Source organism: Eubalaena glacialis, chromosome 13 (assembly GCF_028564815.1).
Source record: "Eubalaena glacialis isolate mEubGla1 chromosome 13, mEubGla1.1.hap2.+ XY, whole genome shotgun sequence".
In the NCBI taxonomy this organism is placed as follows: Eukaryota; Metazoa; Chordata; class Mammalia; order Artiodactyla; family Balaenidae; genus Eubalaena; species Eubalaena glacialis.
In genome coordinates this window covers 68,213,676-68,240,669 of record NC_083728.1, presented here as the reverse complement: position 1 = coordinate 68,240,669, position 26,994 = coordinate 68,213,676, and the positions used below count along the sequence as shown (strand labels likewise).

The 26,994-nt window shown below is 41.2% G+C and overlaps 1 protein-coding gene across 1 annotated transcript in view; it reads left to right on the top strand.

Moving 5' to 3' along the window:
• Positions 1–26,994, top strand: part of PARN (poly(A)-specific ribonuclease) — a 159,236-nt gene that overhangs the window by 26,493 nt on the left and 105,749 nt on the right. The window contains exons 13-18 of the mRNA XM_061207987.1: positions 948–1,025; positions 5,325–5,368; positions 6,914–6,956; positions 7,659–7,734; positions 9,761–9,871; positions 10,176–10,245. Of these exons, the coding sequence (XP_061063970.1) occupies positions 948–1,025; positions 5,325–5,368; positions 6,914–6,956; positions 7,659–7,734; positions 9,761–9,871; positions 10,176–10,245 (422 nt within the window). The remainder of the gene's footprint in view (positions 1–947; positions 1,026–5,324; positions 5,369–6,913; positions 6,957–7,658; positions 7,735–9,760; positions 9,872–10,175; positions 10,246–26,994) is intronic.

Here is a 26,994-nt window from a genome sequence, read left to right as displayed (position 1 = left end):
CAGTTAGGTTCATCTTTCAGGTTTGTATTCCATTTTGGGTTCCTTCCGCGTGTTCTCTGTGGTTTTAATCAATATTTGGTATTTTAGCATTGTATAGGTGTTCAGAATGTGCCCACACAATGAGCCAAAAGGACGGCTTGTCTGTTGGATTTGGGAGATTTTGTGTAAAATTATTTATTTCAAAAAATTATGTTTAGCTCTGTGAGTCAAGGAGTGTTACTCTGAAGGGCCACTGGGACATAGTGAAAAGCTCCACTGTAGTGACCAGATGCTTTAAGTTAAAAATGCTGTCACCTGGCTAGCTAGATCCAAGTTGATATTCCATTTTCGTAGTTTAATTTTTATCAAAATGGACCAATTTATTGCACATATATTATACCTTACTGGTTGAAAAGCAGTGAATTTCATTGGAAATATTTCAGAACGAGCCCCATGAATTTTGACATAGATAATGAAGGACATGAAAACTCATTCTACTTAATAAAATTAGAAATTAGTTATTTTTACCTTTTAGCATTGTTATGAATGTATCTTTTGAAAATAAGTGAGTTGTTTTAAAGAATACACTCCTAAAATAGATATTTGGAGTTTGTTCACAAATTACTCGACAGTTCAAGGTACCTAGCATTTTCAGTTACTTTCTTGAGCTCTTCAATAAAAATTTTACTACTGATTCTTGTGGGTGGCAAGATGAATAAAAACCAGAGAAAAAAATCAATGAAATCAAAGTCATTTGGAGTTTTACTTTGCATTTTGGATTGAACACCAGAAGAGGAATGAAGCCAGCCCAAATTTCTTTATTTGCATATCTTTATACATTTTTTTTCCTTAGTGTCAAAAAGTAAGTTTAGTACAAAATCCTTATGGAACTGAACCATACATTTCACTCTCAAGTCCTGATGTAATTTTGTACCAAGAAGTCTTTTCCTAATCTTGACTTTTTTTAGGGGAAACTTGTCATTGGACACAATATGCTCTTGGATGTCATGCACACAGTTCATCAGTTCTACTGCCCTCTGCCCTCGGTAAGTGACTTGTCAGCCTGTATTAAAAATTCATGAGTCTTTATTACTGAGAAAGTGTTCTCTGCTGGGTGCCATTTCCTTGTCTGCAGCATGCTCCCAGAGGGACAGTCTCCTACGCTTGGTTGTACATTTTTGAAGAGATGTACCTACAAGCCATTTTAAGGGATCTTTGATCATCTGCCATTGCCAGAGCATGGTTAAACATTTGTTTCGTCGTGGCACCAGTGGTTTGCTCAGTTAGTGCTAGGTGGGGGTTTCCTGGGCCGCAGGTGTGGTCTTCCAGTTTGGTATTGCTAACATGAGACATAGCAGGGCCGTTGAAGGTGGGGTGGTGCTAGAGGTCATCTAGACTGGATCAGGTTGTGCAAAAGTATTGGTTACCTCTTTCGAGGCTGCTTCCCTTAGGTTCTCTGTTGACCTCGGTGTTTTGTTTTTTTTTGTTTTTTTTTTTACTCTTGGAGCCAAGCCATCTCAGTGCACCGAAGCATGAGCTTTGGGAAAAGAGCTTCTCTTCTATCTCCTCCTCTTCTGCTCCTTGACTGCCCGTGGCCTCGTCTCATTTGCCCCTTGTCACTCTGTCCTCTCCTCTCCTGTATTTTCTCTCCATATTTTCTGTCCTTTAGTCATCTCACCCACTTCCAGGACTTCAGCTGAAGGCACCCACATCTTCTCCAGCTGGGATCTCTCCTCAGATCTAGGTCGTAATTCATGCTGGACCCCACATGTCTCTACCTGGATAGCCTTCAGAATGAGAGGTGTTTAAAATTCACATGTCGCAAACAAGATGTGCAACTTAACACAACCTTTCTTTCCTTTAGTCTCCAATCCAGTTTTTTCTCCTGATTCCTTTACTATAAATGATGCCCAGTCACCAATACTGTTTTTAACATCGGTTTTGACTCTTCCTCTGTCCCCCAGATTTGGCCAGTTACAAAATCCTGGCAATTTTGTCTCCAGGCTGTCTTTCACATCTGGATTATTTTCATTTCAAGTAGCAAGTAGCCTTGTTTCTCATCTGGAGTTAGCAAACTCCAGGCAGGATTCTCTGTCTCGCTTTAACCTTCAGTCCATCCTTTAAACCAGAGGTTGGCAAACTTTTTCTATAAAGGGTCAGATAGTAAAATATTTGGGGCTTTCCAGGCTGGACAGTCTTTGTCAGGACTCTCAACAGTGCTGTTGTAGCCTGAAAACTGCCATAGAATGCAGTGCATAAACAAATGGGTGTGACTTTGTCCCAGTAAAATTTTATTTAAAAAATAGGTGATGGGCCAGATTTGGCCTGCAGGCCATGGTTTTCCAACCTCTGCTTTAAACTACCACCAGATTAATCTTTTATGACTTCTGGTTTGGATGATACCTACTTTAGAGTTCAGTGCCTTTTATACATCTGCAAAGCCTCAGTTACTTCACATTTCTTACGAGACATCGTTCCATCAGCATCTTGATTACCTTTCTTTGGAAAAGTCCAACACAGCACAGCTCTGAATACAGCGGGTCCGTTGCTTCCCTTGTCCTATTTCTGCAACCTTCAGATTGTCCCTGCTTTTCATAACAACTGTATCGCCCTCTGGGACTCAAAGGCATCATAGTTGTGAGCCTCAAAACAAACATGATGGGTGTGAATTTGCATTGTGTACATCTAAAGAGCTAATGTTAATTGCAGATGATTCACTCGTTATTGGCTGAATAGTAGCAGCCTCTCTCACGACTTTTTGACCTTTAAAGCAGTGAAGGTATCTGTAAGGAAAGAGGAAAGTATTTAATACTGTGTTTATAGGTGTTTTGAACACCAAACAGAGCTTGGCATGTAAGAGGCATTAAATATTGATTTAACAAATGGGTATCTTCCGACTGTGTCAGTTTTATAATCTCCTGATGTATGGCTCTGTTCACATCACTAACCCTGCTCAAAATTCTGAATTAATCCCACATTCTTTGTTTTTCTATACAGTTGATTCTTTTTAGCCTGGCATATCAAGCTTTCTGTGATCTGGCCCAGCCTTCTTGTGTAATCTAGTCACTCGTTACCATCCTTATTCCCAGCAAGACTGGCTCATTTTTTTCCCCTGGAAAGTGTCTTTGTATGTCTTTGGTTTGGGTATATAATTTCCTCCAACTTGAATTTTCTCTAGCTTTTTTCAGTGTTTGCTATATACGGCTTTACCTGTCTTACCAAGGTCCAGCTTACGCCTCTTCTGTGAAGTTTTCCCTGCCTGCTGCCTTGCCCAAGAAGTGATCTTTCCTTTCTCTGAACTCCCACAGAAGTTCAGAGAAACTTCTTTTTGTTTGTGTACCTCTTTTGTTGCATAAATTTTGTCTTTACAACTTATGCCCCTTTTCCTTCTAGGTGATTCGCTCCTTGGACAAGGAATATAACCTTTTTTTTTCAATTTTATTTTTCTTATTTTTTGGCTGCGTTGGGTCTTTGTTGCTGCGCGCGGGCTTTCTCTAGTTGCGGCGAGCGGGGGCTACTCTTCATTGCGGTGCACGGGATTCTCATTGCGGTGGCTTCTCTTGTTGCACAGCATGGGCTCTAGGCGTGTGGGCTTCAGTAGTTGTGGCACTCGGGCTCAGTAGTTATGGATTGTGGGCTCTAAAGCGCAGGCTCAATAGTTGTGGCACATGGACTTAGTTGCTCTGTGGCATGTGGGATCTTCCCGGACCAGCGATTGAACCCATGTCCCCTGCATTGGCAGGCGGATTCTTAACCACTGCGCCACCAGGGAAGTCCCGGACAAGGAATATAACTTTTTTATTGTCTGTGTCTAAACGCCTAGCATAGCACTTAGTATGTAAGCACTTAATAAATGTTATCTTGAATGTAACTAGTTTTGAATCAAATTCTACTAGAAAGAGCATATGATTTGTTGCGAAGTAGGAGGTGGGTTAGGATAAGCAGTTTCATCCCTTGTTTTATTACTCAGGTGACCTGAGTATGTTATTTAACTTCTTTGTGTTCTGTCATTGTTGGAAGGAGGAAATGGTTTTCTTCCATCTACCTTTAGAAGAAGCGATGACAATAGAGAGCAAGACCTAATTTAAAATGGTAGAACTTTTACATATGCTGTTGTCAAGTTTTGCATTTAAAAGTATACTAAAGAATCCATATTTTGGAACAGCCTCTTACGGGAGAATCTCCTTTTAAAAGTCTTCTTGGTATTTCATTCAGCATGACCTTTTAGAAGGCACTGGTTTAGAACTCTGCTATATGCTGGCCCTGGAAGTTGCCATAATTCTAATTTTTTTTTGCTTGTGAGGCTTTATAATGGTATTGAGAGGTTACAGTCTTTATTGCATTTTTGTTTGACTTAGCATTGAAACCACTTATTCGTGTATTGTTCATTAATTTAATGATAGCCATTGAAAAGCTGGTAAATATTTCACGCTAGCTAAATACAGTCTATTTACAGGCTTGAAAAGCTAATGGGAAATGGCAGTTGCCTATGAAGCATGAATAACACTGAAGAGAAGTATAGTTACAAAGGGTCAGGAGTATGACTACGCAGTACAGTGTGGCAATTATGTATGTAAATGAGTTAATTCAAAATGAGAGCAATCTCATTCCAGCTCCAGACTTCCTGAGCAAATAAACTTGGGAAATGAATTGTCTAATTTAGGCACTTGCTATTGGTGCCACTTAAGCAATTTTCTGAGTAGTTAAACAAGAATCATGTGTATTGGAAAGTCTGTGTTTTAGTGGCCATTTTAACCAGTATTTCAATGGTGTTTCCATTAAAAGTGTAACCTAATTTACAATATGTCTATTTCCTGCATGAACTACTTTATTTTAAAAAAATTTTGAATGAAGTATAGTTGATTTACAATGTTGTGTTAATTTCTGCTGTACAGCAAAGTGACTTGGTTATACATATATATATATATTCCTTTTCATATTCTTTTCCATTATGGGTTATCACAGGATATTGTGAACCATTTTATTTAAATAACTCTACTAGTCTCACTATTATGATGAGTTGTGTAATAGAGCTATTACTGACAGTTTTCTACATATAATAGAAACCTTTTTTCCCCTCCTATTTCAGCCATAAAATGTTCATATTTGTCTATTTTGGTTATGCAGAAGTTTAATATCAGGTCATATGATTCCCAATCAGTGAGGAAATTGACAAGATTTTTAGAAAGTAATTATTAACAAGATATGGGCCTGACAGTTTAGCCTAAAGGGCCTGTTTGAGGTATCACGGTTTGAGAAGAGAGCTATGGGACTTTAAATATTTATGTTTTAAATATTGTGAGTGTATGAGTAAAATCATAACAGGTCATCCTCTTGTTTTTTAGGACTTAAATGAGTTTAAGGAGATGACAACATGTGTCTTCCCCAGGTAAGCTTTCTTTGAGGATTTGTCTTTCATTTATTTTTTTAAATTATTATTTTTTAATAAATTTATTTATTTTATTTATTTATTTTTGGCTGTGTTGGGTCTTCGTTGCTGCACGCAGACATTCTCTAGTTGTGGCGAGTGGGGGCTACTCTTCATTGCAGTGCGCGGGCTTCTCATTGCAGTGGCTTCTCTTGTTGTGGAGCACGGGCTCTAGGCACGCGGGCTTCAGTAGTTGTGGCTCGTGGGCTCTAGAGCGCAGGCTCAGTAGTTGTGGTGCATGGGCTTAGTTACTCCGCGACATGTGGGATCTTCCCGGACCAGGGCTCGAACTGTGTCCCCTGCATTGGCAGGCGGATTCTTAACCACTGCACCACCAGGGAAGCCCCTGTCTTTCATTTAAAACAGTCATCAGGGCATCCATAATACAAACAGGTATTCAGTAATTTATTAAAACCATTAGGTCATGATGACAGTCCCATTCACATAAGCTGGGAAATGGCTTAACAGCTCTACCTTTGTGATGGTTTGCTTTTACAATTGATGATTGGCTTTGTTGTTAAAAATTAAAAATCAGAAACGATCTGAGGGTGAAAATGGACAGCAGCTGCTTTTTTCTCATCCCACCTCCCGTTATCTGAGGAACTGGTGAGGTCTTCTTGAGTTGGCTGTTGTCTTTCTTGTATATCGGGTGAACCTTGTCACAGTGAAGTGTCCAGTCGAGGGTATTCAGTTGAATATTGGAGACAGTTGAATATATAGTTGGACAGAGTTGAATATGTCCAGTTGAGAGTATTCTGTAGTCGGTCAAGAACTGTCTGCCTAGAGAGTTTCTTTTTCTCAACTTTAAGTCAGTGCCTTAACCTGATAATGTCCACGGTTAGTACTGTGTGTTCTGATAGGTCCACGTCAGCCACATGGAGCCCGCAGAGCAAGGGTCTGCATCTGAGGACCTGTCTGAAGAGGGCTGGTGGACAGTTGCTCTTTCAGCCAGGCTATTTCTGTCCTGTTATCTGCAGTGCTCACATTTATGTGAGAAGAAACAGTTTTCATATTAGTGTCTCTCTCTCTTTTTTTTTTTTTTTTTTTTTTTTAGTATTCCAGTGTCTGAAGCAGAATAGTAAGAAATAACAACAATAGTATGAAACTGCCAAATGCAAATCTTGACCCTCCAAGAAATTATATCCTACAAATCTGGGTAGTGGTAGGAGATGGTAACAGCTTGAGAGTGTTAGACCTGCAACAGTATTTGATCCATGTAAAAACATATGAGGATATTTAACTTACCCTTGAGGTCAATGTAGCCCATGCCCTCTCAGCAAATCTAGAACTTGTGCTCTGGGTGTGGACTTTCCCACAGTCTCTTGATGAAGTCCCTGGATGAGGGGACTGAGTCCTCATCTAATGTAGCAGAGATGCCAGCACTAGGTTGGAATGGCTGATGTGCTTAATTCCTCTGTCCACTTTTAAGACTTTCATTTGGGTAAAATACATTTTGAACATTGCTATACATTTTGTTTACCTTATTAAAAATTCTTTTGCTTTTAGACTCTTGGATACAAAATTGATGGCCAGCACACAACCTTTTAAGGTATTTTTAAAATCTGAACTATCAAGCTATAGTTTGAAATTTTCTGAATTACTACTAAGAGCTTTGGAATTCTGGTCTATTGAAATGTCATTTTCAAACCCCACCCCCCCCAAAAAAAAAGAAAAGAAAGAAAGGAACAAAAGAGGAAAAAGGAAATTGGAAAAAGACTAGAAATAAATATATCAAAATGTGAATAGCAGTTAGTTGTCTTTGGGTGGTAGAATTATGGGGTTTTTTTTCTCCTTTATTCTTTCTGAATGTAAATTTTTAACGTTATATGATGTATTTTTGAATAGGTTACACATGCATACACTCCTTCATTTCCTTATTTTACATATTTTGTATATATATTCTAATCAAGAGAATTCAGATAAAAGTATAATCATTTGTTACTTTCTGAAGTGACTTTATATGGCTGAGTGAAATGAATGCCAGAACAGTATAGCTTTCTGGCCAAAGTTCTGTAGATATTTAACACATCTGTAAAAACCTTTCATACGGCTGTACTTTCCATATGGTGGAAATTAAACTCTTTCACATTGAAAAAAACGACTCCTGTGTTTCTTTAAAGAACACAAGGGGGCAGTACTAGATGTTTTTTGTTGTTGTTGTTGTTGTTTTTCCTGACACTCAGTGAATCTCTTTAATGTATGTTGTGCTGAGATGATGAAGGCTCATCACTCTCTGCTTACTGGTTTGCAGGATATCATTAACAACACTTCCCTTGCGGAATTGGAAAAGCGGTTAAAAGAGTCACCTTTCAACCCTCCTAAAGTTGGTAAGAATATAAAATGATCCTGAAAAGCCCCAAACTCTTGGTGATAATTATGGATGTCTATCGTAGAAGAAAGGTGGAACTGTTCTAGAAACTACGTACATTGTACATTTGTAGATTTTGGCTAAATTAACTTGCTCGTGCCCTGGGTTGAATTACTGTTTTCTGGGTAAAGGTGGTCTTCTAATCCTACATCTATTTTACGTGAGTAGGATTGGGTAGCCTGTTCACTGAGAAGTTTAGCAATGGAAGCTTCAGGGCTTTTTATTTCCTAATGCTTGGAATTCTCCCTAAACTCGATGTGTCTTTCTTTTTTATGGTGCTTTGTTTCAGAGGAGACAAACTTGGTGATTAATTGCAAGGGCTAGAGTGAAAATATGCTTTCTGTCTCAGGAAAGCCCAAGAACTGGGTTTACAGATGAGGAAGGAGGGGCCCCAGCCCTTCCTCCTTCAGAGGTGGCTTAGGCACCCAACAGCAGCAGTGAGGAAAACCAAAAAGGGAGGAATGTTTCTTGGGGGCAGAGATGTTTTGCCACGTCTGGCCATGGCCCCTACCCAGGTATTTGGTGAACCTTCCAGGTGTTACTTCCTTGGTTCCTCTTAGCCTAGTTGTGCTGCTTGATACCGTAACTCACATTCCCTTAGCTGCAGCCTGCAAACTTCCCAAGACCTTGATAATAGGACTGATGGTTCAGAGATTGACAATGGAAGGTACTAAAGCAGCCAAGGCTACAGTTATTTGCTTCCCTTTCTGGAATAGTCCAAAAAAGGAATTAAGAAAAGGGTGGGGGGGTTGGTGGAGGGGAGAAAGCCTAGACCTTTTCTCTAACTATATAATGGAAATAATTGATTTTGGAAATATGTGTTTCAGCTGGTGGCAGGGTAGAGGCTATGACTTAGTTGGCTCTCATGTTAAAAGACTTTTTTTAAGCTTAAAGTCTAATATTTGATACTTACTGAGGTTAAAGAATTCTTGCTTAAAGAGCACTGTATTGACATAAAAACAGTTGTAGCCTTTTCATTATTAATTTCCACTCATGCTTTTGATTCTGTGGTAACCTTTTTGATATTCATTTCCAGAATGGTTCTAGGAAATAATTATCTATGAGTTATAGTTTTATCCTATTATTTCCATTTAGTATTCTGGTAGAGAGTTTACTCTAAAGCAGCTTTCTCTTCTTAGACCTCATTCTCTCAGCATCTGTGTATATCAGTGTGACCAAAGAGTCATGTTATAAAATGGTCTCTCCTATGAAGTGGCCCCATGTTCCAAGGGCAGCATTACAGCAAGTTCTGATCTATTTTTGGACTTAGTTGTGCTTTCATCTTTAGCTCTGTAAACTTGGAGACATAGTAAAGGATAGTATTGAATTGAGCTGCCAATCTTGATTGGAGCCTTTTGCTTTTGGGGAGGGTTACCTGGGGTATTGACAGATAACAATTACAGAGCGTTTACCGTGTACCAAGCACGGTGTAAGAGCTTTACTTATATTAGCTCATTTGATCCTCACAAAAGCCTAATGAGGGAGCTTTGATTATCATCTCCATTCTACCAAAATGGAGGCCCAGAGGGGGAGTGATCTGCCCAAGATCACATAGCAAATAAGTGGTGCAGCAAAGATTCAAACTCAGACAGTGGGACGCCAGAGGCCATGCTGTTAGTCATTACTCTGAAATACCTGTTGCGTCCCAATCAGAAGAGGAATCATTGTCACAGAGCGAGTTACGCATGATTGTAAATAGCACCCACCTGCATGCAGTTGCGAGGCCTGTGGCTGAGTCTTTGATAATGTAACCGAGGCATTTCTCTAGTCTAGACCAAAGCCCTTGTTTTCAGTGACTCTGTTATCTCAAGGTCTTGTGTGGAGAGAATTAAGAAATAGATAGCTTTCTTTCTGCCTATTTAGGATGTTTCTGCAGCACAGACTAATGCCATTTGGATTTGGCAGGGCAGTGCACTTACCAGTCTTCATGATTTGTGATGATCTTGGGAAAACTGTTTTTTCTTTTTTTCTTTTTTCCTCTTTAGAAAGTGCAGAAGGTTTTCCAAGTTATGACACAGCTTCTGAACAGCTCCACGAGGCAGGCTATGATGCTTATATCACAGGACTGTGTTTCATCTCCATGGCAAACTACCTAGGTACTCACTGTACATGTTTCTGTTAGACACACCATGGTCCAGAGTGGATCTTCCCTGTCTGCCCTTTCCCTGGGATCCACTCACCCAGTGAGAAGTGGGAGGGTTTTGAGGTTGGAGTGGGAGGAGGGGGAGGATGTTAGGGCGGGGGATGGAGAGTACACGGGGAGAACCATCACCGCTTACCTGTGGTGTACTTGGCCTGGATAGGTACCTTTTACCCTTGCTGAACCATACCATTGATTTAAAGATATTTTTCAGGCTTTGTCTACTTGACTGCATATAATATTCTGCCTTTTTTCATTAGGTTCTTTTCTTAGTCCTCCAAAGATTCATGTGTCTGCCAGATCAAAGCTCATCGAACCTTTTTTTAACAAGTAAGTAATCAGGGTCCCAGTCCCCCAGCATTCTCTCACTGTGGAAGAGCCCAGTATCTGGGATGTCTATTAGAGGTGATTGGGAGGTCTAGGGCATTTTTAGATAAGATATTTTTCATCTCTGGTGACTCAGATGTTTTTTGAAAAATAGAAATTGACCTTTTCAAAAATAATTTATTAAATATATTGGCTAAAAAAAAAGAAAGAAAGAAAACATTATCGAAGGTAGCACATCTCTTCCAAGACAAAGAACTGGTGGTTTTGGAATTTAAATGACTCACAAGGGAGACTGTGTGTATGTGTCTGTGTACACAGTCAGACCTAACTTACCCCTAACAAGCTTTCTGTGTGAGATTATTAGTTATGCTTGCATTATTATCTGATTAAATAATGTTCTTTCTAAGATGATGTTGGTTACACAGATGGCTTTTAAGATAATCTATGGAGAAGTTTTGATTATCATTGCATCCCGAGCCCTCATCTGAATGGATCCAATGAAGTAAAAGCTTGCTCGGATACCTTCATTGTTGGAGGAAGTCATTGTGATTCAGGGAAACGTCTAAGTTCAGAGCATTTCCAAAGAATCTCAGATAGTTATTTCAAAGTGCGGTTTGTGCTTTCTTGGCACAGTTGAGGCTAAAGTTATGGATGTGATCCTCAAGCCGGCCACAGTTTGGCTCCGTGCCAGAGCCCTGAACCTTCATCTTTACCCCAGCTCTCTTCATAGGGTGGGTTCTAGGAGATTGAGGGCAAGCCAGACAGAACAGGGCAGCCCACATCGATCACTACCACTGAGAGAAAGAACTATTTCAGTGTTGGGTTGGTTACATCATTTCCTTACATTATATGCAGCACTTTACATTTCCATCAGTGCTGTACCGAGTAAGAATGCTGTCTCCTTCAGAGTCTGTATAAATACCAGTATCACAGTGCTTGTTTGTAGGTGATATGCTGCAGAGACAGATGTTAATTCCAACCATCTGGATTCCTATAGGCTTGGAATTTGTGTAGTCTGAGTTAGTGAATTTTATCATACTGTGGCTTCTTATTTTTTTAATCTTCGTTTTTCTTTTCTGTGGAAGTTCAGAGGTAAATGTGTTTGACTTTTCAAAACATCTTTCAAAGAGGACTGGGTAACAATGTAGTGTATATTGAAAATTAAGTTGAATTTTTCTGCATGGGAAATTAGTTCTGCTAACAGTTGAGTTCTAGCTGTCTATCCAGCTCAAAATAGGTTTTTCTTAGCTCTTAATTCTAATTTTGGGGGTAGTGTTTATCTTTGTAAATCTTAGGAAAGACAGTTATGTCATTGACTATGGAATCTGCAGGTGACACTAAATATTGTTTGGATCGTGGCCTTTCCTTGCATTTTTATGTTTGTTTTTTAAAAATATTTATTTATTTTATTTTTGGCTGCGTCGGGTCTTCGTTGTGGCATGCCGGATCTTTCGTTGTGGCGCGTGGGCTCTTCGTTGCGGTGCAGGGGCTCCTATCTAGTTGTGGCATGGGCTCCAGAGTGCGTGGGCTCTGTAGCTGTGGCACGCAGGCTCTGTAGTTGTGGCTCACATGCTCAGTAGTTGCAGCACGCGGGCTTAGTTGCCCCGTGGCATGTGGGATCTTAGTTCCCTGACCAGGGATCGAACCCGCGTCCCCTGCATTGGAAGGCAGATTCTTAACCACTGGACCAACCAGGGAAGTCCTGCATTTTTGTGTTTTTGATGTTAAGTTCGTTGTTTAACAATATTTTCCAACTGGGAGATGTTTACTCATGTTTAAATACTTAAAACAACAATCCTGCTTCTCCATTAAAATCAACTTCTAATAAAATCAAGTGATGGATACAAACTGGGTTAGATAGGGGCTGTCTCTAGTTTTATCAGTCATCTGTGTGACCAAAATGAAGAGCAGTCAAAATAGGCTTTGATTTAAAAGTTTAAATAAGACTTTATATATTTCTAGATCAATTTATTATTGCTAATTATGTGCAGGGATATTACTCAGAAGAACTGGGCAGTAAACACATAACTCCACTTTAAATTGGGACTTGTGTCTATTCAGATTATTTTTTGCTGAAACCTAGATGCATATCAAAAATAGTTGAGGATTGAGGAATCCTCCTGTGATATTGCCCTGAAAATTCTTGGCCACTTTGATTTTTTTGCTCTATTTTTCCCCATCTGTAAAGGAAGAATCTTCATCTTCGAAGGGAAAAAAAATTCCAGCAGGATTTGAAGTGCAAAATAAGGACTGTTTTTATTCTATGTTGGAATAGCTTGGTCAAGTACAGCTATCCATTCTTTTTTTTTTTTTTTTTAACATCTTTATTGGAGTATAATTGCTTTACAGTGTTGTGTTAGTTTCTGCTGTATAACAAAGTGAATCAGCTATATGCATACATATATCCCTATATCCCCTCCCTCTTGCATCTCCCTCCCATCCTCCCTATCCCACCCTTCTAGGTGGTCACAAAGCACCGAGCTGAACTCCCTGTGCTATGCAGCTGCTTCCCACTAGCTATCTGTTTTACATTTGGTAGTGTGTCTATGTCAGTGCTACTCTCTCACTTCATCCCAGCTTACCCTTCCCCCTCTCCGTGTCCTCAAGTCCATTCTCTACGTCTGCGTCTTTATTCCTGTCCTGCCCCTAGGTTCTTCAGAACCATTTTTTTTTTTTTTTTTTTTTAGATTCCATATATATGTGTTAGCATATGGTATTTGTTTTTCTCTTTCTGACTTACTTCACTCTGTATGACAGACTCTAGGTCCATCCACCTCACTACAAATAACTCAGTTTCGTTTCTTTTTATGGCTGAGTAATATTCCATTGTATATATGTGCCACATCTTCTTTATCCATTCATCTGTCGATGGACATTTAGGTTGCTTCCATGTCCTGGCTATTGTAAATAATGCTGCAATGAACATTGTGGTACATGACTCTTTTTGCATTTTGGTTTTCTCTGGGTATATGCCCATTAGTGGGATTGCTGGGTCATATGGTATTTCTATTTTTAGTTTTTTAAGGAACCTCCATACTGTTCTCCATAGTCAGCTATCCATTCTTAACCCATTTAGAAAGTGGGAAAAGCAGTTGCTTCTTTTGACATCTCTTTTTGTGTTAATATTGACCTCATTCTTACTTAAATGCAGGTTTCATTTATGACATTAAACCTTGATTTTATTACTTTTCTTCAAGATTGCCCTTGTAGAAAAACATCCAGCAGTTGCCATCAACATTATCTCAAGTGGTTGGTTTTAGAAAAATCTGTAAATTTTTCTGAGGGTTTATTTGTTTTGGCACCAGCCTTTCCTCAGTGTAAGCTTAACCAAACATGCATAGCCCTAATATAAATTTGGATGGACATGAGACAGTTACACATGCAAATAATATTTTGTTCTGCTCTCACCAGATTTATGTTTAAAAAGTAGACCTTGAGGGGAGATAAACTCCACCTATTTCTGCATTATTCTAAATTAGCATCTGACTGTGTTAGGTGTGCTTTTTGGGGAAGCTTTACTGAGTCAACTATTGAGAAGATCCCGAGACAGTTGGTGCTTGAGCAGAATGCAGACTGAGTGCAGTACAGGATGCTTTCTGAGCCCTGTTTGTCCAGGAGAACCTCCCAGCAGGACTTCACATGGTACCATTTGTCTCTTTCACAGCCTTGGCACCTCCCATATTTCTCCCTTCCTTTTTGGACTCAGAATGAAAGTCCTAAGATTGCTGAGTGACGGAAATCAGGGTGAGACCACTGCTGATGACGGGCTGTGTGCACTGTGCTCTTCCTTTATGTCATGGGCTCTCTGCTCAGGAAGTGGTTTACCTTCTTTTATGACCGTGGTCAGTTTTCATCAATGCATGGAAAACCAGACTTAGAGAAGAGCCTTTGGTGAAATCTTTTTAGTCCAGAAGGAGCTAAAAATACTCTCTGCTTTTACTTTTTTTTTTTTTTAATTTTATTTATTTATTTATTTATTTATTTATTTATTTATTTATTTATTTATTTATTTATTTATTTATGGCTGTGTTGGGTCTTCGTTTCTGTGCGAGGGCTTTCTCCAGTTGTGGCAAGCCGGGGCCACTCTTCATCGCGGTGCGCGGGCCTCTCACTATCGCGGTCTCTCTTGTTGCGGAGCACAGGCTCCAGACACGCAGGCTCAGTAATTGTGGCTCACGGGCCCAGTTGCTCCGTGGCATGTGGGATCTTCCCAGACCAGGGCTCAAACCCGTGTCCCTTGCATTGGCAGGTAGACTCTCAACCACTGCGCCACCAGGGAAGCCCCCTGCTTTTACTTTTTATTGCACCACAGAAAGCACAAAATCAGACTTTTGCCTTAACGTTTTATTAACAGCCATCTGTTTCTGCAAGACACCTTGAACTCTTTTGTAGATAACCTTTTCTGAAGGGTTTTGGGGGAAGGTTATTTTCTATTTACCTCAGTTCTTAGAAGGAGGAAGGAAATGAGCACGTATCTTATTTTGGCTAATTTCTGAGTAGTGGAGTTAAAAAGGAAGAACTGCCTGCACTTTACTGTACAGGATGGCTGCCTGGTGCTTGACACAAGTGTTTTGAATTTGAACAGGAGTCCCGAAGAAATCTGTGTCTTCCTGGGATGACATGGCTATATGTTCTATCTAAGCTGTAGGTGAGGAGACAAGCCGTAAGACAATTTGTTTCTTCCTCTGTAAAAACAGGGGTGGAACTATTCCCTTCCCATGGAAGTTATAAAGATCGCATGAGTTGCAAAAGGATTTTTGATAGTTCCTAGAACTTAGTAGGTGGCTAGCATATATTGTTTTCCTTTCTTGAAATACAAGAGAATTTAACACACTGGGAGATTCAAAACAATAGATGTGGTAGCAGAATGTATTTTATGTTTTTAGTTTCATGATAGAGAAGAAAATCTGTTACCATGCAGATATAAAACTGGAGCAAATGTGAAGTGTCCACTTTTCCTGTACTCACCTTTTAGTGTTTGCTTATGAAAAATCAGATGATGATGAAGTATGTCAGATTGGTACATAATGGGAGCAAGATTGCTTTGATATGGAGCATTTTAAAGAGTTTTGTTATTCAAATGAAAACAGCAATTTATGGAAGGTTGTATAGGTATATAAAACAGTGAAAAGTGTAGAGTGGGAGGAATCATTGCGGCACCTGAAATAAAGCACACCGATACTTTCTCCCTTTTCCTCTGTGGAAAACAATCATGTTCCAGCAGCAGGTTTTTTCTTACAATACGCATGTGCTTCGTATTTAACATCAGAGAGATTTTAAACTGAAGGACTGTAGGAAAACAAAATACTTAAGATCTGCGCTGAACCTCCTTTCTTTCACTGGTACTGGACAGGCCCATGCTTATTTGCCTCATTTACCAGCAGCTGCCCTTCGCCAGGCGACCCATGTGTCCGGAAGTGTAGACCCTGCTTGTCTCCCACGAGAGTGGTGTCCGACCCCCTGCAGGGAGGCCCTCACCTCACCTTCTCGTGTCCTGCCTGCCCCTCCTCATACAGAGGAGCAGAAGGTACTGGAGCAACAAGAGGGCAAGGCTAATCTGTCCTGGTTCCCAGCAGTTGCCGTCGGGTTTTAGCATCCTGGGTGATGGAGCAAATGTGTCTTTACTGAGATCCCGTTCAGCCTGGTTATCAATAAAGTCTATTGTTTTAAGTGTTACAGTAATTCCTCCCATGAGACTTCCAATTTCCCAACATAAGCAAGAGTCACAACACAGTTTGTGCTGTTGGGAAGCCTAGCTGTGAGTGTCACAGTGCACCACATAATTGGTTTCTATTTGCATTTCACATGTTAAAATCATTTGATTAATTTCTACAGTAGAACTGCTTCACTTCAGGGTATCGTGTAGTAGAGAGCAGTTGTGGTCTCTGGGGTCAGGTACCTGGATTTGAATCCCAGCCCCACTGCTCATACCTGGGCCCCCTTGGGCAAGTTACCCTCCCCGTGCCTCAGCTTCCTCATCTGGAGTTGAGAACACTGGTACCCATTTGATAGGTGTGTCGTCAGGGTGACATGGGAGAATGTATGTAAGATGCACAGTACCTGGCATGTCATGGGCCTCAGTCAGCTTGTTACTGCTGTGGGGACGTTTGTACTTTGAAGACCTGCTTCTTTGACCAAGTGCTGGGAGCTTTTTGTTTTTATAGAAAATACCATATAATCATGCCTTTAGTACTGTACACCCCCTATAAGTAGGGCTTTGTATTCAATTATGAGCCTTGATCAGAAAAGGGAGGGAGGGGAGGAAAAAGCATGCTTGTAACTAAATGGTGCTCAGGGAGAAGATTTGCATGCGCATCTTTTTTGCTTGTTATTTTCCCCCCGAGGCATATGGTCATATCTCAGTCTTTGGGCTGGGTAGCATTTTCAGTTGTAGATTTTTACTGGGAGAGGAAAGTAAAGAAATAACATTTATAAGTGACCCTTTGAAAGCTCTTTTTTATCTTTTTAAACAGCTTTATTGGGATATAAATTCACATACCATACAATTCACCCATTTAAAGTGTACAATTTAGTGGTTTTGGGTACATGACATTATGCATTTTCTAAAATTATGGTAAAATACATGTAACATACAATTTGCCATTTTAACCATTTTTAAGTGTACAATTCAGTGGCATTAATTACATGCACAGTGCTGTGCAACCATCACCACTATCTATTTCCAGAACTTTTTCCTCACCCCAAACAAACTCCATAACCATCAGGCAATAACTCCCCATTCCCTGTTCCCCTAAGCCCTAGGTAAACCTCTCATCTACTTTTCTGTCTCTATAAATTTGTCCTTTTGTGAGCTGTTTTCTTTTTGAGCAACTCATTGCTTCAGTGAGATCTTAATCTATTAAAACGATTGCTATTTTGCAAACACCTGGAGGATTTTTCTTTTCTATTTGCGTTGCTGTTTTGGGGAGCGGTGCCACACCCTCCGTAAGGTTTGCTCACAGGCAAGGCAGCAGGGGCCTCAGTGGGGGCCGCCTGGGTTCTCATTACGCCGCCTCCTGAAGCCGGGTCTGCTTCTGTGAAGTGGGGGTAGTAAACATCCACCTTGGGGGGCCGCCCCGAGGCTGCAGAGTCCCGTCGGTCAGGCTGCTGGCATAGCACATGGCGTGGAGCGGTTGTGCTGAGTGCGGCTGTGACCGTCACCACAGTGAACTTCCAAGAAGATAACGTGAATCTCGTTTTTCCCAGTACTGGGGACAGTGGCAGATAAACAGAGCGGGCTGTATGGACTTACCTCAGATCCTTGGGTGACAGTCTCTCTGTGTTGACAGGAGGAAAGAGGCAGAAGTGTGTGGTGCCAATAAAATCTTTTTTTATAGAGAACAGCGACCTAGAAGTCCTCTTAAGAAAGCACTTCATAACTGTTTTCGTATCTTGCTTAAAAAGGTCTTGCAGCGAGGCTGGGTTGTGAACGAGAAGAGAGTACGTCTCTGTGTGTTGCTCGCACTCGTGTGCGCTGAGCCTCAGGGTGCTGGTGAGGCTGTGTGACTGGTGAGCAGCAGAGTGAAGCGGGCACCTCCTCCATTCGTCTGCCACCAGGAGCATTTGTGTTGAGCACATCCTTTTCCCCCGGAGCCCCCGGTCATGCCAGAGCGAGGAGGTCAGGGGAGGCAGAACGGAGGCGAATAATAGCAGTGCTGATTATGGGACCCTTCCTTTCCGATGGGCTGGCTTTCCCAAGAACTCGGTATTAGCTGTCCTTTAATTTTATGTTAATGGTGCTTGAATACAGGAGCAATGTCCTCTGTCCCCTCGGTTCTACCAAAAATGGGTCTTGAACCAGGGATAGGGAACGTAGCTCATCACTCGTCCTAAACCAGTTAGAACTGTTGTGGAGCTGCTTCTTTTTTCTAAAAAAATATATTATCCCATTGCTTCTATCTAACTACCTACCTATCTATCTATCTATTTACTATTTTTGGCTGTGTTGGGTCTTCATTGCTGCACGCGGGCTTTCTCAAGTTGCGGCGAGCGGGGCCTACTCTTCGTTTCAGTGCGCCGGCTTCTGATTGCGGTGGCTTCTCTTGTTGTGGAACACTGGCTCTAGGCATGTGGGCTTCAGTCGTTGTGGCACGTGGGCTCAGTAGTTGTGGCTCGCGGGCTCTAGAGTGCATGCTCAGTAGTTGTGGCTCATGGGCTTAGTTGCTCCGCAGCATGTGGGATCTTCCCGAACCAGGGCTCAAACCCGTGTCCCCTGCATTGGCAGGCGGATTCTTAACCACTGTGCCACCAGGGAAGTCCCTGGACGCTGCTTCTTAATTAAGAGTCTAGGGAGTAAGCCTTTTAATAGAAGCGGAGTCCATTCTCAACCTCTTCCAAATTGTGCAAATTTTGGAGTCAGGCGCCATGAAGAGTAAAAATCACACTATTACGAACGCTTAGAGCAGCCTCCCAGATTCTGGAAGACTTGAAGCCAATTGCTCCCTAGTTTACCGAATGTATTTTTCCTTGGTACACAGGATGTATTTTATCCTCATATCCCTTAACCAAAGCCCTTTATTTTGCCCCAACTCATGTTCATTTTACTTTGGGTTTCCCAAATTACTAGGATGGAAAGAATCTCCAAGGATTGGCTTGGTTTGATTGCCCTGAAAGTTAGTACGCTGATTTTCATAAAGGTGAAAGACAAGGCAAGTCTAGGGCACATTATAATATCCTGAAGCCTTTAATGTGGGGCTTTTCAATACTGGGAACTTAGTGCTTGTTTCCAAACTAGTTGTTGACTTCTCCAGGGAAGGGGGTGCTTGCTTCAAGCTGATTTTGCCTTATCTAATTTCTGCCTTGCAATCTTGTTTGCCAAAAGATTTATCAGGGAAGCTGCTACCGTGGCTTTGTCAAAAGGCTACTTTTTAGAGAAACCTTAAAGGGCACCCACTCCACATACCTCTACTTGGCATGCCAGCCCTGTGGGCCCCCAGGGGCTGTCCACATATGGGCCCGTTCTAGCCTTGTATTTGCTCTGGTTGCTTTAAAGTACATGTCTCTCTGGCTTAATAACTTGTTTATCGTAACGATAAACAAGTAATTTGTTGAGGTTAAAAAAATCAATCCCTGGATATTTGTTTAAACAGCTTGCCTCCTCCCTAGCAGGGTATCATATTAGTTTCCTATGATTCCTATAACAAATCACTGCACGCTTGGTAGGTGCCTTAAAACAACAGAATTTATTCTTTCACAGTTCTGGAGGCCAGAAGTTTGAAATCAAGATATAGATACAGCTGTGCTCCTTCCAGAGGCTCTGTCTCTCTAGCATCTGGTGACTGCTGGCCCTCCTTGGCTTGCGGCCGCATCACTCCAATCTCTGCCTCCATTGTCCCATTGCCTCCCCCTCTTTGTGTGTCCTGTCTCCCTCTACCTTTCTCTTATAAGAACAGTTGTGATGGCGTTTAGGGTCCACTTGGATAGTTCAGGATATGTCCTCATCTTAAGGTCCTTAACCTAATTTCTAGTTATATCTGCTAAGATCCTTTGTCCAAATGAGGCAGTGTTCACAGGTTCTGGGAATTAGAATGTGGATATATCTTTTTGGAGGCCCACTGAATAGACATGTTGGTAGTGAAGTCAGCATTCTTAGGTATTCCTTGCCTTGCTTTGGCCCTGGCTATGAACAAGTAGGTAATAGTTATTTCCAAGACTATTTAACAGTTAATTTATACGATTCAAGGGTTAGCAGTGAGGGACTTCCCTGCTGGCGCAGTGGATAAGACTCCACGCTCCCAATGCTGGGGACCTGGGTTCGATCTCTGGTCAGGGAACTAGATCCCACATGCATGCCACAACTAAGAGTTCACATGCCGCAACTAAGGAGCCAGGGAGCTGCAACAAAGGAGCCTGACTGCTGCAACCAAGACCTGGTGCAACCAAATAAATATTTTTTTAAAAAAGGGTTAGCTGTACTCTAAGAAATTTAGACTAGCTACCAAAATATCTTCTCCAATGAACATCTTCCACGGTTCAGAGGATTTCACCCGCATTGACTGTAATTTCTGACAGCAGCCCTAAGGGGGTAGGTAATAGTGTCCCCATTTGAGAGCTGAGGCCATCTGCTGAGGGCCCCAGAAACCGCAGAGTCAGGGATAACCCAGGTCGGTCTGCAGCTGGGAATGGATTCTTCCTCCACAGCAGCAGTCTCTAAAAGACACAGTTCTACAGTTAGTGGCACATTTTCTTAAGAGATAATGCTAGTATCTTTGAAAGATTTCTTTCTCTCTGTGTTTGGCTTGAGCAGTGATTCTAAAAGACGTTGACTTTGACCCTTGGATTGTGGGGGACTGGTTTCCTCTGATATTTTACAATCTGCTGTTTTATAGGCCCTGCGGACGTTGCCTTTGTACAAGGTTTAGTTTAACACTTTTATTTGATGTAATTTGATATGGTTCATTTGATGGAGACTGTTTACATGAGCTGCTGGTTTTCTTTCTTTCTTTCTTCTTTCCTTTCTTCCCCCCTCCTTGTTGCTTGCATTATTTCTCTGCTTGAGAAGGGACATGAGTTGGCTTCGGGACAAATGTCGGGTAATGCTGTATTTGTCAAAACATCAAGTGGCTAGATGGAAATTGCACGCGCCCCACCCCCTGCGTGAAATGGAAATAGCTGGTGCCCCAGTAACGCTCCTGTAGCCAGCGGTTGCCCTCTTATTTTACACGAGGGCTTTAGTGAGCAAAACAAATGAGCTTATTCTGTGAGAGATGTCTGCATGCTTCCTACCCTGGATGATAAAATTAGTTTTTTATAGCGCATAAATATGTATAATGATGAGCCCTTGCATACAAGGTTCTTATGAAGTGCTTTTACTGCTGTGCTCTGAAGGAAATACCAAGACCATTTGCAAGTACAGTAGAGCTGGCCGTCATTAAAGGTTTCAATTTTCCTTTGGAAGGCTTGGGACTTGGGGTGAGGTACAAATTAATTCACTGCTCAAATTGTGTTGAGATTAGATTTTATTCGACATTTCTGTATTCCAGTCTTTAATGGTATAAGAGGAGTGCAGTTTTACTTGGAAATCTCTTTTTTTTGAGGTAAAGCTTTTTAGGAAGAGAAGTGTAGTCTTGATGAAAGCAGATGAGCAAATGCAAATTTTTACTCATTTATTGAAATACTCAGTCTCTAGATGGAAGAATGAGAAGCTTGGAGGCTGGAGGATTTTCCTTTTGCTCAGGCAAGACACCAGAATAAACACTGTTCTCCTTTAGGAAGACATGCCGTCACATCAGACGTCCTTCTGGATCATTCAGGCCTGTGTGTATGTGTACAAATCTGACCTGCGTAAAATAAGCATTCATACACCTCAGTGTCTTGCTCAACCCTGAGATGTGCTGATGCACTGGCTTTCCTGATGGTGATCATGGTGTGTGGGGGCAGGTGTGACTGGAAGGCCCGATGCCCAGGTAGCCCAGATAGCAGCTCTTTCTGCACTGCAAACATGGGAAGGTTGTCCTTTTGACCTGTGGCTGTATGGCTCTCTTCTCTGCTTGGTCATCCTGGTTGCCTTCCTCAGTCTACCCAAAGCTCTTCTCAGACAGCAACATCATTTCTTGTGTCTGGACTCTGCCCCATCACACAAAGCTATAATTTAATCAGATCTTAAAGCATTACCAAAAAACCCCATGGACAGCAGGCTCACTGTTTCACATGGAGACTTTGGAAGTAGCTCAGGTTAAAGCCCGATGGGAGTGGGTACCCAGCAGAGAGAAGGCAGGAGCCTTTAGTGTAGGGCTTGTAGTGGGAAGCTTTGGGTCTGAGTCTGTCTCTGCTCCCATGATGGCCAAGGGTGAGCCACTGGACTTGGGAAAACCTGCTTCCTCATTCCTTGTATGACAGGACTGATGCCTGCCTGTCCTCCAGACTCCAGAGGATCAAATGAGGCTGAATGTGCCATAATAAATACTGTTATTTTTAGTCAGGGACTTTGTCCTTTAAAAAAGTAATATATATTTTTCTTGACTGAAACACAAATTACCCACTCGTAATTCCACCAGCCAAAAAGAAAAAAAAAAAAAAAAAAAGCTGTCATTTTAGTGTATTTCCTACTAGTGTGTTTTCTATCTCTATTTCATTTATTAATTGAGTTGTACTATTTATATTATTTTGTAACTTAAAAAAATACAGTAAAGGATTTTACAAAAGACAGTAAAACTAGTGGTTAGCAGCATCATGTCACTGGCCTTCAGTGGTTTGTCAGGTGGATATATCATTGTCCACTTATAACCTAACCTTTGTGTTGGGCCTTTTGTCAGATGCACGTCCACTGCACTGCACTGGGCATTACTGGTTTTTCTGCCAGTTGCTTCTTAAAGTGGCCCTCAGTGCACCTCACTGATTCACTGTCTTTCTCTGCCATCAGTTAACAGCATTGGAAAGCATCCTGCTGCAGGAGCAAAATTAAGTATTTTGTTTCATTTCTGAATAGAATTATTGGCTTTACACATAGACTCGGTCATGCAGAATTTTAACAAGCTGTAATGATCTTTTCGATTCCCCGAGGATTGAGCCTACGTGCAAAGTATTCCTGATTGACCTTCAGGACTTCCTGTGTGCATTTTTTTTTTAATTTTATTTATTTATTTATTTATTTATTTATTTATGGCTGTGTTGGGTCTTCGTTTCTGTGCGAGGGCTTTCTCTAGTTGCGGCAAGTGGGGGCCACTCTTCATCGCGGTGCGCGGGCCTCTCACTATCGTGGCCTTTCTTGTTGCGGAGCACAGGCTCCAGATGCGCAGGCTCAGCAATTGTGGCTCACGGGCCTAGTCGCTCCGCAGCATGTGGGATCTTCCCAGACCAGGGCTCGAACCCGTGTCCCCTGTATTGGCAGGCAGATTCTCCACCACTGCGCCACCAGGGAAGCCCATGCATTTTTTTTTGCAAAGGATATATCCAGCCATTTCTTTTCCATAGCACTTTATTTATTTATTTATGCCCCACGGCATGCAAGATCTTAGTTCCCCGGATCGAATCTGCACCCCTTGCAGTGGAAGCACGGAGTCTTAACCACTGGACGGCCAGAGAAGTACCCCTGTGTGCATTTTTGAATATCACCTTTGCCCTTTTTGCTTTCTTGAGCACAGCTGCATAAAATGGGTTAATACTGGCACTGTTTTGCAATCCTTTTTTATTCACTGGACAATTAGGGAACGGTTCAGATAAGCCATAGTCCAAGGCAAGCTATTGTGTCATCAAAGAATAACGTTTGATCTTAGTGTACTTCTTTTGAGCTGCTCAGTGTGTTTTGTGGTTGCCAGAATCTGGCTCTGAAACTTGTTGGTAAGGTCGGAGAATTTTGATAAGGTTGGAGACATCTGATTCTTTGTATGTATGTGAGTGTTCTTCCTTCCAATGTTGGCCAGCCTTGGGTGCTGCTTTAGTGGTTAAAGTTTGTGATGCTGGAGGTGCTGATTTGTGGCCAAGTCACAGAAAGGGTTGGACTTTTGCCAGTGAGTTGCCAAGAGAGTAGTTTAAGTAATCTTTTTTTTACTTTCTTCTTAAAAATGAGAAAAACAGCTGTCAGCAATAATTTCCCCCAATTTATCTCTTGCAGAGAACCTAGTTGCATGCCACAGTTCAGCTCCTGGTTTCCGGGAGTGGAGGAAGCCTTATGTTATTGCTTCCTGGATTTCGAGGTAGTCCTTGGTGTTCGTTGTAATCGTTTTGTGTTTTTCTAAGCCAAAATGATTTACTGTAAACAAATCATTAAGACTAATACTTTTTTGGACAAGTTGACACAAGTCATTATTATCCAGCTGACCAGTGAATCATCACGAATGGCAATTAACACAGCCTTGAACATACTCTTTTTCTGTGAACCCAGTGATTTTCAGTTCCCAGATTGAGTCAGTAGGGCTTAGGTGGGGCCTAGTAATTTACATTTCTGTCCAGATGCCGATCTGGGGACTAGGGAAGCACATTTTGATAAGTGCTCAAGGTTCTAGGCTCCTAAGGAGCTTTATGTCTGAAATGAAATTCTTCTGTGACTACGGGCCTTCTTACACAGTCTAGGTCACAGTGTCATATCGCCCTGGTCAGAAAAGAATGTTAGCAGATGGCTTTTCATGAGTGCCATGCAGCATATGGGCAGCAGAGGTGGGTAGCTGTTTGGGACATAAAGCCATTGTACACAGCCTATTCTGTGTAGCCTATTAAAGAGGCTGAGCTGAATTCACCCAGCCTGCTGAGTGAATGACCCCGAGTGTGCTGTGTTCTACCCTTGGATCTTTCTAGACATGTTTGAAAGCCGAGATAAACAGCATTACCAGTATTATCATAGAACATTAAAAAACTGACAAATGCCAAAAAGAGTAAAATTTGTGTTACAGCATCTAGAATATGAACTTGAGTCATGTAGTTTACCAGGATAGAATCCTGGTGTAAAATTGGCCCTTGTATCAAATGGGGATTTTAATTTTAGTCTTTGACAGAGTTTGTGTCAGTCCTTTGGAGAATAAGTGCTTAAAATAATGTTTCACCAGGAAACTTGCAGGAACGTGGCAAGGGCCCCACACAGCCTTGAGTGTCTTTACCAAATTACAGCCGTCTTGAATCATCACTGAAATAGAAATAACGTTTCATGCAAGCCTTAGTCCGAATGTGTTTTTGATATCTGCAGATGAAAGGCCTCTTGAAAGAGACTGTTCTTCAGTACAATCACAGGGAAGGAACATCCTTTCATGTGTTTATCAGCATTTCTGCTTGCCTAGTGCATTTCCTCATATGTTAAAATGAAAACTGTCCAGTCAGATGATCTACACGTGAGGTATTTTATCAAATCACTCTAGGGAGTCAGTGTAGGCCTTTTGACAGCCAGTTTGTATGAGGCATGCATGCAATGAAATGTTTTAATTTTCCCTCAGAAGGGCAGGGGTGCTACCAGAGCAGTGGCTTGCAAACCGTCTGACCTAAGGGGACAGGGAGGCCCTGGCGAGTTTACTTTGGTTCTGTTCCACAGACGCTCAGCTACAGTTTTAGAATTGGTTTCCCAATTGTATGGGGTGCAGTCTGCCAACTCACACACAGAATTGGTTTTCGTGTTCTTCCAGGGTTTGGGGCGATTCACTTCTCTATAAAGCCCAGGCATGAAGGTGGAGGCGTAGGGAATGAGTGAGAAGGGCTATTATATAATTCATCTGAAATTTGAAAGGGGTTTCTATTTAGTTAAAGTATTGAGTAAGCAAACAAGGTAGTATAGGATTAACTAACTTAAAAAAGTCTTTTTGAGTGTTTTCACTGAGAATAAATTTTTACTTAGTTTAAACAGAAATGATACTTAAAATCCAGATGAAATATTAGAGAACAAATAGCCAGTATAATGCTTGACAAAAGATATCTTAAAAAAATTCTTTTTAAAATATTTGCATGGTGAGAGAATTGGGAAAGTCTGCTTTTCAACTGTCATCCTTGTTTGTATTTATAGGACAGTAGGTTTTCTAAACTCGTTGAGGCCACATGATCTTAGGAGGAAAACAATATTTTAAAAAGAAATAAAGCAATTGCAGACTCAACCTTGTGATTTCACTTTGTATTCATCTCCCCCACAGCAGGTGAGGTAGTGCATAGGGTATACAAGATTGATTCTACTAGCATTTTCAGTTGGACTTTCTCTAAGAAAATCTCTGGTTATTTCCCCTGGGCCTCTTGGTTCTGGTAGCCTCTATTTTCTTTCTTTCTCTTTTTTTTTAAATTTATTTTTTATTGAAGTATAGTTGAATTACAATGTGTTAATTACTGCTGTACAGCAGAGTGACTCAGTTATACATACATACATTCTTTTTCATTTTCTTTTCCATTACGGTTTATCACAGGATATTGAATATAGTTCCCTGTGCTATACAGTAGAACCTTGTTGTTTATTCTATTTTCTTTTCTTTTCTTTTTTTTTTGGCTGCGCTGGGTCTTCATTGCTGCGCTCAGGCTTTTCTCTAGCTTAGGCGAGCGGGGGCTACTCTTCGTTGCGGTGTGTGGGCTTCTCCTCACGGTGGCTTCTATTGTTGCGGAGCGCAGGCTCTAGGCATGCGGGCTTCAGTAGTTGCAGCACGCGGGCTCAGTAGTTGTGGCTCGCGGGCTCTAGAGCGCAGGCTCAGTAGTTGAGGCGCACGGGCTTAGTTGCTCCATGGCGTGTGGGATCTTCCCGGACCAGGGATCGAACCCATGTCCCCTGCATTGGCAGGCAGACTCTTAACCACTGCGCCACCAGGGAAGTCCCTCTATTTTCTTTTTTAAGTTTAAAACATAATAGTAAAAGGAATTCTTAAAAACAAAGTTTCCCAAAACGATTGGCTTTTTTTCAGGGCGGGGGCTGGGGAGTAGTTTTTATTTTTGGTTTAATGACATCAGTGTTTTACAAAGCTGTCAAAATAGTATAAAATTTTGTGCTTTTTTAAAAATTAAAATTGTACCACAAGTTATTGATGTTTTGAAGTTTTTGAAAATTATCTTGAAGTTAATTTTGATCGTTTAATATTCTGTTGAAATGATGAACTGTAATTTACCAACCCCCTCATAAATTGAATCTGGAGGTTGATTTTGATTATTGGTGCATTTGACGGTATAGCAGTGAACATCTTGTTGATTCAGCTTTTATTCTTCTGTTGAAATTTGTGTACACATTTTAAATTCTTTTTATGGTGCTTGACTTTTATATGTTCCTTTAACTTTTACTGAAAGTTTTCTTGATGTGGTTTTTAAAGCTGGGAGCCATCTCTAAATTTACTAGATGGAGAATTGAAAATTATGTGAAGCATAAAA